Here is a 13,893-nt window from a genome sequence, read left to right as displayed (position 1 = left end):
AAAAACAACCTTAATATTTTCAAACTTGAGGTCATCAAGCAATCGTTAGCGTAAGATGAAAATTTTCTAAATTAAAAGCTAACCACTATGTAATCTTGAGGTCATCATGCAATTATTACCCTAAGCTGAAAATGGTCTAAATCAAAATCTAGCCACTACATAATACTGAGGTCGTCGTGCAACATTAGCCTAAGCCGAAAGTGGTCTAAATCAACACCTAGCCACTACATAATATCGAGGTCGTCGTGCAACATTAGCCTAAGCCGAAAGTGGTCTAAATCAACACCTAGCCACTACTTAATACCGAGGTCGTCGTGCAACATTAGCCTAAGCCGAAAGTGGTCTAAATCAACACCTAACCACTACTTAATACCGAGGTCGTCGTGCAACATTAGCCTAAGCCGAAAGTGGTCTAAATCAACACCTAACCACTACTTAATACCGAGGTCGTCGTGCAACATTAGCCTAAGCCGAAAGTGGTCTAAATCAACACCTAACCACTACTTAATACCGAGGTCGTCGTGCAACATTAGCCTAAGCCGAAAGTGGTCTAAATCAACACCTAACCACTACATAATACCGAGGTCGTCGTGCAACATTAGCCTAAGCCGAAAGTGGTCTAAATCAACACCTAACCACTACTTAATACCGAGGTCGTCGTGCAACATTAGCCTAAGCCGAAAGTGGTCTAAATCAACACCTAACCACTACTTAATACCGAGGTCGTCGTGCAACATTAGCCTAAGCCGAAAGTGGTCTAAATCAACACCTAACCACTACTTAATACCGAGGTCGTCGTGCAACATTAGCCTAAGCCGAAAGTGGTCTAAATCAACACCTAACCACTACTTAATACCGAGGTCGTCGTGCAACATTAGCCTAAGCCGAAAGTGGTCTAAATCAACACCTAACCACTACTTAATACCGAGGTCGTCGTGCAACATTAGCCTAAGCCGAAAGTGGTCTAAATCAACACCTAACCACTACTTAATACCGAGGTCGTCGTGCAACATTAGCCTAAGCCGAAAGTGGTCTAAATCAACACCTAACCACTACTTAATACCGAGGTCATCGTGCAACATTAGCCTAAGCCGAAAGTGGTCTAAATCAACACCTAACCACTACATAATACCGAGGTCATCGTGCAACATTAGGTCTAAATCAAAACCTAACCACTACATAATACCGAGGTCATCGTGCAACATTAGCCTAAGTCGAAAATGGTCTAAATTAATAACTAACCACCATAATAACCTTGAGGTCATCGTGCAATCATTAGCCTAAGCCGAAAGTGGTATGAATCAACACCTAGCCAATACATAATCTCGAGGTCATCGGGCAACATTAGCCTAAGTCGAAAATGGTCTAAATTAATAACTAACCACCATAACAACCTTGAGGTCATCGTGCAATCATTAGCCTAAGCCGAAAATGGTCTAAATCAACACCTAACCACTACGTAATCTCGAGGTCATCGTGCAACGTTAGCCTAAGTCGAAAATGGTCTAAATTAATAACTAACCACCATAACAACCTTGAGGTCATCGTGCAATCATTAGCCTAAGCCGAAAATGGTCTAAATCAACACCTAACCACTACGTAATCTCGAGGTCATCGTGCAACATTAGCCTAAGTCGAAAATGGTCTAAATTAATAACTAACCACCATAACAACCTTGAGGTCATCGTGCAATCATTAGCCTAAGCCGAAAGTGGTCTAAATCAACACCTAACCACTACTTAATACCGAGGTCATCGTGCAACATTAGCCTAAGCCGAAAGTGGTCTAAATCAACACCTAACCACTACTTAATACCGAGGTCATCGTGCAACATTAGCCTAAGCCGAAAGTGGTCTAAATCAACACCTAACCACTACATAATACCGAGGTCATCGTGCAACATTAGGTCTAAATCAAAACCTAACCACTACATAATACCGAGGTCATCGTGCAACATTAGCCTAAGTCGAAAATGGTCTAAATTAATAACTAACCACCATAATAACCTTGAGGTCATCGTGCAATCATTAGCCTAAGCCGAAAGTGGTATGAATCAACACCTAGCCAATACATAATCTCGAGGTCATCGGGCAACATTAGCCTAAGTCGAAAATGGTCTAAATTAATAACTAACCACCATAACAACCTTGAGGTCATCGTGCAATCATTAGCCTAAGCCGAAAATGGTCTAAATCAACACCTAACCACTACGTAATCTCGAGGTCATCGGGCAACATTAGCCGAAGTCGAAAATGGTCTAAATTAATAACTAACCACCATAACAACCTTGAGGTCATCGTGCAATCATTAGCCTAAGCCGAAAATGGTCTAAATCAACACCTAACCACTACGTAATCTCGAGGTCATCGTGCAACATTAGCCGAAGTCGAAAATGGTCTAAATTAATAACTAACCACCATAATAACCTTGAGGTCATCGTGCAATCATTAGCCTAAGCCGAAAGTGGTATGAATCAACACCTAGCCAATACATAATCTCGAGGTCATCGGGCAACATTAGCCTAAGTCGAAAATGGTCTAAATTAATAACTAACCACCATAACAACCTTGAGGTCATCGTGCAATCATTAGCCTAAGCCGAAAATGGTCTAAATCAACACCTAACCACTACGTAATCTCGAGGTCATCGGGCAACATTAGCCGAAGTCGAAAATGGTCTAAATTAATAACTAACCACCATAACAACCTTGAGGTCATCGTGCAATCATTAGCCTAAGCCGAAAATGGTCTAAATCAACACCTAACCACTACGTAATCTCGAGGTCATCGTGCAACATTAGCCGAAGTCGAAAATGGTCTAAATTAATAACTAACCACCATAACAACCTTGAGGTCATCGTGCAATCATTAGCCTAAGCCGAAAATGGTCTAAATCAACACCTAACCACTACGTAATCTCGAGGTCATCGTGCAACATTAGCCGAAGTCGAAAATGGTCTAAATTAATAACTAACCACCATAACAACCTTGAGGTCATCGTGTAATCATTAGCCTAAGCCGAAAATGGTCTAAATCAACACCTAACCACTACGTAATCTCGAGGTCATCGTGCAACATTAGCCGAAGTCGAAAATGGTCTAAATTAATAACTAACCACCATAACAACCTTGAGGTCATCGTGCAATCATTAGCCTAAGCCGAAAATGGTCTAAATCAACACCTAACCACTACATAATATCAAGGTCATCGTGCAACATTAGCCGAAGTCGAAAATGGTCTAAATTAATAACTAACCACCATAATAACCTTGAGGTCATCGTGCAATCATTAGCCTAAGCCGAAAATGGTCTAAATCAACACCTAACCACTACATAATATCAAGGTCATCGTGCAACATTAGCCGAAGTCGAAAATGGTCTAAATTAATAACTAACCACCATAATAACCTTGAGGTCATCATGCAATCATTAGCCTAAGCCGAAAATGGTCTAAATCAACACCTAACCACTACATAATATCAAGGTCATCGTGCAACATTAGCCTAAGTCGAAAATGGTCTAAATTAATAACTAACCACCATAATAACCTTGAGGTCATCATGCAATCATTAGCCTAAGCCGAAAATGGTCTAAATCAACACCTAACCACTACATAATATCAAGGTCATCGTGCAACATTAGCCTAAGTCGAAAATGGTCTAAATTAATAACTAACCACCATAATAACCTTGAGGTCATCATGCAATCATTAGCCTAAGCCGAAAATGGTCTAAATCAACACCTAACCACTACATAATATCAAGGTCATCGTGCAACATTAGCCTAAGTCGAAAATGGTCTAAATTAATAACTAACCACCATAATAACCTTGAGGTCATCGTGCAACATTGGCCTAAGCCGAAAATGGTCTAAATCAACACCTAGCCACTACATAATCTCGAGGTCATCGGGCAACATTGGCCTAAGCCGAAAATGGTCTAAATCAACACCTAGCCACTACATAATCTCGAGGTCATCGGGCAACATTGGCCTAAGCCGAAAATGGTCTAAATCAACACCTAGCCACTACATAATCTCGAGGTCATCGGGCAACATTGGCCTAAGCCGAAAATGGTCTAAATCAACACCTAGCCACTACATAATCTCAAGGTCATCGGGCAACATTGGCCTAAGCCGAAAATGGTCTATCAATATCTAACCACTACATAATCTCGAGGTCATCGGGCAACATTGGCCTAAGCCAAAAATGGTCTAAATCAACACCTAGCCACTACATAATCTCGAGGTCATCGGGCAACAGTGGCCTAAGCCGAAAATGGTCTATCAATATCTAACCACTACATAATCTCGAGGTCATCGGGCAACATTGGCCTAAGCCGAAAATGGTCTATCAATATCTAACCACCATATAATCTTGAGGTCATCATGCAATCATTAGCCTAAGCCGAAAGTGGTCTAAATCAAAACCTAACCACTACATAATATCGAGGTCATCGGGCAACATTGGCCTAAGCCGAAAATGGTCTATCAATATCTAACCACCATATAATCTTGAGGTCATCATGCAAACATTAGCCTAAGCCGAAAGTGGTCTAAATCTAAACCTAACCACTACATAATATCGAGGTCATCGGGCAACATTGGCCTAAGCCGAAAATGGTCTAAATTAAAACCTAACCACCATATAGTCTTGAGGTCATCGCACAACATTAGCCTAGTCTGAAAATGGTCTAAATTAAAACTTAACCACTATATAATATCGAGGTCATCGGGCAACATTGGCCTAAGCCGAAAATGGTCTATCAATATCTAACCACCATACAATCTTGATGTCATCATGCAATCATTAGCCTAAGCCAAAAGTGGTCTAAATCTAAACCTAACCACTACATAATATCGAGGTCATCGGGCAACATTGGCCTAAGCCGAAAATGGTCTAAATTAAAACCTAACCACCATATAGTCTTGAGGTCATCGCACAACATTAGCCTAGTCTGAAAATGGTCTAAATTAAAACTTAACCACTATATAATATCGAGGTCATCGGGCAACATTGGCCTAAGCCGAAAATGGTCTATCAATATCTAACCACCATATAATCTTGATGTCATCATGCAATCATTAGCCTAAGCCGAAAGTGGTCTAAATCTAAACCTAACCACTACATAATATCGAGGTCATCGGGCAACATTGGCCTAAGCCAAAAATGGTCTAAATTAAAACCTAACCACCATATAGTCTTGAGGTCATCGCACAACATTAGCCTAGTCTGAAAATGGTCTAAATTAAAACCTAACCACTATATAATATCGAGGTCATCGGTCAACATTGGCCTAAGCCGAAAATGGTCTATCAATATCTAACCACCATATAATCTTGAGGTCATCGGGCAACATTGGCCTAAGCCAAAAATGGTCTAAATTAAAACCTAACCACCATATAGTCTTGAGGTCATCGCACAACATTAGCCTAGTCTGAAAATGGTCTAAATTAAAACCTAACCACTATATAATATCGAGGTCATCGGGCAACATTGGCCTAAGCCGAAAATGGTCTATCAATATCTAACCACCATATAATCTTGAGGTCATCATGCGGGTAGTTTGTAGCGTGCCGGCCACCCCCCCATATTTTGTTTATTATCGCCCCTACTGTTATCTTGTATAGAATAAGATCGTTTGGAAATGGTCTACGGATCTTAAATATGTGCTTAATCGCACACTTTTATGTTTTTTGCCGAAAACCCTAAATTACCTGATAATTTATATGTGGCTCGAGTTCTTACTCCGGCCACGAATCTTCTCGCTCCCGTAGTTCAAAAAACTAGCTGTAGTTGGCGTTACGATAGCGATAGCACCGCTGTAGTGGCAAATTACCGAACTAATCGCGGCCGCGGTACTTTTGAAACGACCCAATGAGACCCCACTTGACCTGCGGATTAGCCTAAGGGCATTTTTTTGCCCAATCAGAATTCAAGAATTCAAATATCTCGATCATACCATACCTCACACGAAGCACGCTCGTTCTTTCTAGTGCAGAGTCTGCAGACACCATGTCGTCCGGTGCTACATCTCGTGATATAATTAAGTTTGACCAAATTAACGACCCTACTTTTTTTCAAGTGTTTAGTTTCATGGCCACTAACAATTTCAGTGATTACAGTACTTGTATTTCAAAGGCCTGTTAGGTGATTTTTCCGGTGTGTGTTCTAAGTGCAATATCGGCGAAGTCACTAAGAAGTACGACGGCAAATCAAGAAACGGTGAAAACACGTACTTTTGGCGGTGTAATTATCACAAGTGCCGGAAAAAGATTAGTTTGAAACGTGGCAGTTTTTTTGAAAGATCCCAGTTGTCGTGCCAGGATGTTTTTATCCTCGTCTGTGGTTTCGTTTATAAATTTCCCCAATACACCATTCGCCAGACGTATAAAAAGTTTGCCTCTCATACTCTCGTGGATTGGTACAACTTTTGCCGGGACGTGTGTTCCGATATTCTTTAGATAGACAATAAGAAGATTGGCGGTCCTGGTCACGTAGTGGAGATAGATGAGAGCAAGTTTGGCAAACAGAAGTACGGCCGGGGGGGATCCGGTCGACGGTGCTTGGGTGTTTGGAGGGATTGATCGGCAAACACGTGAGTCGTTTTTCAAGGTTGTCAAGAAGCGTTCAGCTGAGACGATTCCTATATTAGTAGAATTCGTCCATCCCGAAACTACTATTATTTCGGATTGTTGGAAGGCTTATAAGAATATAAAGAATCAATTTTTTCAGCATCTCACAGTTAATCATAGCATTCACTATGTGAACGCGGACGATCGCAGTGTACACACTAACTCTATAGAATCGCAGTGGCACGTTTTGAAAAGGACTGTCATACCTGCTTTCGGCACACGGAAACACATGTATGACAGTTATTTTTCAAATTACTGTGTTCGCAAGCGATATCTAGAGGGATCAGAGTGTCAACTGAAGGCATTCTTGAAATTAATCAATCGTGTTTACCCTCTCAAAACTTGCCCAACCCCATCAACAACGGCCGCTACACACACTTCTCCTGGACCATCCATATCTCCTGGTCCATCCCGCCCATCGAAAGTCAGAAAGTAGATCGTCAGCACGTACCCCGAAGATTCGGAATTCAGCGATTACGAATTATAATCATGTAAGTACTCATGGATTTCAGTATATAACTACTTAGTTAATATTATTGTTGTGTAAGGGGGGGGGGGTCCGGGTAAGGACACGGCTTTTAGCATAGGTTAGGTGGGTTTTTTAAGTTAGCTTCTCCCGTCGTACTCGTAGGTAAGGACACGGCTTGTAGCATAGGTTAGGTGGGTTTTTTAAGTTAGCTTCTCCCGTCGTACTCGTAGGTAAGGACACGGCTTGTAGCATAGGTTAGGTGGGTTTTTTAAGTTAGCTTCTCCCGTCGTACTCGTAGGTAAGGACACGGCTTGTAGCATAGGTTAGGTGGGTTTTTTAAGTTAGCTTCTCCCGTCGTACTCGTAGGTAAGGACACGGCTTGTAGCATAGGTTAGGTGGGTTTTTTAAGTTAGCTTCTCCCGTCGTACTCGTAGGTAAGGACACGGCTTGTAGCATAGGTTAGGTGGGTTTTTCAAGTTAGCTTCTCCCGTCGTACTCGTAGGTAAGGACACGGCTTGTAGCATAGGTTAGGTGGGTTTTTCAAGTTAGCTTCTCCCGTCGTAGTCGTAGGCAAGGAAACTGTTGTGTAAGGGTGGGGGGGTCCAGGGGGGCGAAGCCCCCCTGGGTAAGGATACGGCTTTTAGCATAGGTTAGGTAGAACGACGGCCACAGTTCTGGATATTCCCGTTTTCTACGAACTCGATTTTAGAACGGCGGCCACAGTCCACCCCACTTTATAATATTCCCATTTTCTATGGTTGAAAACGGACCTGGCCGGCACCCTACAATGGCTCCCATCATGCAATCATTAGCCTAAGCCGAAAGTGGTCTAAATCTAAACCTAGCCACTACATAATATCGAGGTCATCGGGCAACATTGGCCCAAGCCGAAAATGGTCTAAATCAAAACCTAACCCCCATATAACCTTGAGGTCGTCGTGCAACATTAGCCTAAGCAGAAAATGGTCTAAATCAAAACCTAACCAAATCATATTGGTGAAATGTTATACATATTTCAGGTTGTCATGCAAGCATTAGTCTGTAAGGGCGAAACCCTACGATAAGAATTCTCACAGACAAGGTCGCAAAGCCTTTAAAAACATCGATACGATTATTGTTAAAGTAGTATTTAATGATCAAATGGCATTTTACACTAGGAAGTTACTTAGAGCAGCCTTCATAGACGGGAATTAGACAATATAGCCATTATCTACTTGGTCTATTCTACATAAGGGCAAGCGAGTAAAGTAGTCTACGGCAAACCTAAACATAACTTAAGCTTTAGACAACAGTGAAATAACAGTAGATTTATTATACTTACAGATCTGCAGTAAGCCCTTGGGCAAATCCTTTTAGGTTTATCCCCTCCATGGCGTTAATTACAACTGGTCAAAAGAAAGTAGAGCTCAATGTCTACAGACTTTCCTCACAAATGGCGACGTCAAGACAGGTTTGCCAGATTATTTCGACTGGAATATCGTACGTGAGCCTTAAAATTGTCGTTTTTCAACCAAAATTATCGTACACAGTTTCAATATAATTATTAAGGAGTTACATGATCGACTTAATTCAAAATATTTTAGTATAATTGTTTAATTAAACACATATGTATATACCTAAGGTATGTATCGTACATCGTACCGGACCTAAAATAATCGTACATGTACGATAATTATCGTACGAATGGCACCCCTGCGTCAAGTCGAAGAAGAATGTACCAGTGTATTCCAAAATAAATAAATGTTATGATTTAATTTCTCTCCAATCAGAAATTACGAGGATTACGGTAAATTAACCACTATATTACTCTGAGGGTTATCAAAGGATGATACTGATGTGAAATGAACTTAAGTTTTGGGAAAATTGCATCAGTAATCTTGTCAATGGTGTTCGGAACTGGTTTTACTAAAATATTTTGGGAAAATAATTTCAAAATACTTCATCATTGAAAGAAGTTTTATAGAAATTTTACAAATAAATTCCTTATCTTCAAAATTTAAACTGAGATATTAAGTTATATTTGCAATTATCAAAGGAAATTACATAAGTTAAGTCAAAGATGAAGCTATACGAACACGGCTATTTGCGAAATACTTCATCATTGAAAGAGGTTTTATAGAAATTTTACAAATAAATTCGTTATCTTCACAATTTAAACTGAGATATTAAGTTATATTTGTAATTATCAAAGTAAATTATATAAATTAAGTCATAGATAAAGCTATACGAACAAGGCTATTTACGTCATTTTACGTCACACCCACAAGTTTGACGTGGCGTTGTAGGCGCGGTTCACTTAAAAACCTCTATTATTATTATTTTTATTATTATTATTACTATCCAAGCTACAACCCTAGTTGGAAAAGCAAGATGCTATAAGCCCAGGGGCTCCAACAGGGAAAAATAGCACAGTGAGGAAAGGAAATAAGGAGTTCTTGGAATTAGCCATTTTTCATCATATTGTTTTTCCCTTAAATGTATTTAAATAGACTATGCAGAATATACATAACCCTATTGATTTTGCAATACATATGATAAATTTTCTTTATTTCAACATTATTTAGTGGGAAGAGATTTCCAGATAGTAAGAGAAACGAAAGAAAAAATACTTTTCATATTTTAAAGTTTTTTTTTCTTTGTAATTCTGACCCAGAATATACATAACCCGATTGATTTTGAAATACATATGATAAATTTTCTTTATTTCGACATTATTTAGTGGGAAGAGATTTCCAGATAGTAAGAGAACTCGAAAGAAAGAATACTTTACATATTTTAAAGACTTTTTTTCTATAAAATTCTGACCCTACACTACAAGGGAACCTACTCTCTACAGGAAATTCACATTCAGTTTAATCGTGTCACCTATATTCCCAGACATTTCGCATTTCGCATATTGCACGTTTATAGGCAAATCAACATTATCAAAGCACTTGGAATACAAGAAAGTCTTCAGTTGTTTTTCATTGAAAGCGTTAATATTTTCAGTTCTTCGGATGTCTAGTGGGGGCTTATTGTATATTTCAAGCTCTGGGACCTACTGTAGACATATAGGGCTACTTTGGTTCCAATTATTCGAAACCATCTGTAACTATTCTCGTGTTAACACGATTTTATTGTCTACAAGATATATATGAATTCTCTTAGATATTTTGGACGTCCGGTTCTGATAACTTGATGGATTATTGTACATATTTAAACTCAAGGCTTGCTTTGATGGGCTTCTATAGTGTATTTCAATTAGTATAGAAGTGATTCTTTCTCCAGGTGGGACACATTTTATCAATATTGCTCCTATGTTTATCATGGTTTGTAATTTCTCAAGCTGTACTTTGGTAGATTGTAACGGGTCGAATTGGAGTAATCAATCCTGGTAATAACTTATTTTATCACAAGCTTCTTTACAGAACGTTCACCCAGACAATTCTTTATAAAAGCAATATATGATATCCACCCGTTTTTGCTGCATTATTTGTTTGAGCAGAGACAAGTTACTAGAGGTAGCCTACTCCCAGATCACGAAATTTACTAGATATGCTGATAGAATGGTTATTTATATTCATTTGAATAGTGCTATAAGATATGAAACAAATTAAGATAGATAACAAAACTGAATAGATAAATGGATGAACTATAACATGAGACCCCGCCAGCTCTGTAAAAAAAGAAGAAAAAAAAAAGCTTTTGCTCCAATTTTTAAATATTGAAGTTCGACGGATTCTGCTATTTGGCCAAATGAAAATAAAACTACATCATGAGGGAAAATTGTCCCTCGTAGAGATCTGCATAGGGAAAAAGCAAAGATTGGATATGCGAGTTACTATTACAAACGTGCGGCAAATGTTTCTCTCTCTCTCTCTCTCTCTCTCTCTCTCTCTCTCTCTCTCTCTCTCTCTCTCTCTCTCTCTCTCTCTCTCTCTCTCTCTCTCTCTCTCTCTCTCTCTCTGTTGAACAGGCTGACATAAGTCTCTTCGTTGTTTATATAAGACAGATCTATTTCAACCTTGTTATCGATCTTAAAATGTTTTTTTTTATTGTTTTTTATTACTTTTAGTGTAGTTTATTTATTTCTTTAGGGGTAGTTTTTTTTCCATTTGGAGACCTTGGTCATCTTGCTTTTGCAATCAGTATTGTAGCTTAGCTAATAATAATAATAATAATAATAATAATAATAATAATAATAATAATAATAAGCGTAATTGTTTACAACACCACGCTCTCCATTTACTCCAAAATAATGCAATCCTGCAGTTCTCATGTTCTTGCACAGTAATTTGGTGGTTATTTAAATTCTGGGAAAGCAATAATTAGCAAGATATGTTGAGAAAGGGGGAAGGTTCCGATATAATAACTAATCAGGAGGAAGAAAAAACCTGAATATGTTGAGAAAGGGGGAAGGTTCCGATATAATAACTAATCAGGAGGAAGAAAAAACCTGAATATGTTGAGAAAGGGGGAAGGTTCCGATATAATAACTAATCAGGAGGAAGAAAAAACCTGAATATGTTGAGAAAGGGGGAAGGTACCGATATAATAACTAATCAGGAGGAAGAAAAAACCTGAATATGTTGAGAAAGGGGGAAGGTTCCGATATAATAACTAATCAGGAGGAAGAAAAAACCTGAATATGTTGAGAAAGAGGGAAGGTTCCGATATAATAACTAATCAGGAGGAAGAAAAAACCTGAATATGTTGAGAAAGGGGGAAGGTTCCGATGTAATAACTAATCAGGAGGTAGAAAAAACCTGAATATGTTGAGAAAGGGGGAAGGTTCCGATATAATAACTAATCAGGAGGAAGAAAAAACCTGAATACCATAGGAAAAAAATCCAGTAAGTGGCAATAGACATGAATGAGCTATATCGTCTACTATATGATGTAAATAAGAAAGGTTACCAGATGGTTATAGCAACTAAGAACTGGTTAATAAATTTATAGAATTCTTTTAAACAAAATATGAAATAGAATGAGGTCATTTACAGATATTCCATATCAGATTGGTGCTGTCAAACACACAGATAAGATTAACGAGATTTAATGATATAAGAAAAGATGAAGTCATCAGGATCATTAAAGGGGCACAGAAAACAAATTATGCGATTATTATCATTACTATTATTATTATTATTATTATCAGCTAAGTCATAATCCTAGTGCAGAATGTTATAAGCCCAAGGGCTACAACAGGGAAAATAGCCCGGTGAGGAAAGTAAACAACGAAATAAACAAACTACAAGAGAAGTAATAAACAATCGAAATAAAACTTTTTAAGAACAGTAACAACATTAACTTAGATCTTTCAAATATAAACTATATAATTTTCAAAACAACAAAAGGAAGAGAAATAAGATCGAACAACGAGCCCGAGTGTACCCTCAAGCAAGAGAACTCTAATTCTAAACAGTGGAAGGTCATGACACAATGGCTATGGCACTACCCAAGACTAGAGAACAACAGTTTGATTTTGGAGTATCCTTAATGTTTGGTAATCTCAGTGTTATCAGGTGTGTTAGGGCAGAGGAAACTGTGGAAAGAATAGGCCAGACTATTCGGTGTATGTGAAAGCAAAGACAAAATGAGCCGTAACCAGAGAGAGAGAGAGAGAGAGAGAGAGAGAGAGAGAGAGAGAGAGAGAGAGAGAGAGAGAGAGAGAGAGATCTAATGTAGTACTGTCTCCCAACTCTTCTAGTGCATTGTAGAATTAATCTCTTAGGGAGTGCGAATAGCATACCTAAATCATTTTCATCCGCCCTTCACAATGTATATATATATATATATATATATATATATATATATATATATATATATATATATATATATATATATATATATATATATATATATATATATATATATATGTGTGTGTGTGTGTGTGTGTGTGAGAGAGAGAGAGAGAGAGAGAGAGAGAGAGAGAGAGAGAGAGAGAGAGAGAATGTGTATTCACAAGGTTAAAAGACAGTTATTTATTAATGAATAAGTTGGTAAAACAATAGACTACGTGGGAAGTCAAATATTATATCTGTATATGGAAGTCAGCTGCGCACCATACGAATTCTGTATGGGATACGACAAGCATAAAAAAAAATAACAACGAATTGTTCACAGTAAAGAAACAATGGACTTATTATAATGCTGTGAGGCAGATAAGAGTCCAAGTATACAGCCGATGTTTTAATTTCTTTATAAATCATAAATCAAACAAAATTGACATCTTCTCTAGAGGAGGGGGACATTGTTGTAACCAAGGTTTAAATTGTGACGATTATTGTAAAACAGCCAGAGGTCACTGAGAGCATGCCTTTTCGAAAGGCAAGAAAGATGTCATATATAGTTGGCCATCACAAGACTTAGAGGTGCTGTATATACTATACATATACTAAAATCTTCTCTAGAGGATGGGGACATTGTTGTAACCAAGATTTTAATTGTGACGTTGATTGTAAAACAGCCAGAGGTAACAGAGAGCATTCCTTTTCGAAAGGCGAGAAGGATGTCATATAGATACAGTTGGCCATCACAAGACTTAGAGGTGCTGTATAGCCTATACTATACATATACAAGAGGTCGAATTTGACCACCACGTGAGGTAAGAGTCATCCAATAGAACCACTTATGCAGAGACGCTGTTGGACTGAATTAATAACAAGATGTGACGACGTAACTTTTAACCCTGGTAACGCCAAGGCCGTCATGATCGTGATGGCGTTTTAAAAGTGTCATGAATCGCTGCCTTAAAATGTCTGAACTTGAGTCCTCACTACTGTTCGTGTATGGGTGTGTTTAATCCAGCTAT

At 38.5% G+C, this 13,893-nt stretch overlaps 1 protein-coding gene across 1 annotated transcript in view; it reads right to left on the bottom strand.

Annotated features, from left to right (window-relative positions):
- The window catches only part of LOC137648916 (bax inhibitor 1-like), a 31,479-nt gene extending 22,899 nt beyond the window's left edge, over nucleotides 1-8,580 (bottom strand). The window contains exon 1 of the mRNA XM_068382108.1: nucleotides 8,422-8,580. Coding sequence (XP_068238209.1) covers nucleotides 8,422-8,471 — 50 coding nt within the window. The 5' untranslated portion in view covers nucleotides 8,472-8,580. The remainder of the gene's footprint in view (nucleotides 1-8,421) is intronic.
- Between the last annotated feature and the right edge of the window lie 5,313 nt (nucleotides 8,581-13,893).

Source organism: Palaemon carinicauda, chromosome 1 (genome assembly GCF_036898095.1).
Source record: "Palaemon carinicauda isolate YSFRI2023 chromosome 1, ASM3689809v2, whole genome shotgun sequence".
Classification (NCBI taxonomy): Eukaryota; Metazoa; Arthropoda; class Malacostraca; order Decapoda; family Palaemonidae; genus Palaemon; species Palaemon carinicauda.
Note: the sequence above shows the minus strand (reverse complement) of the source record. Positions and strands in the feature narration are given on the sequence as shown.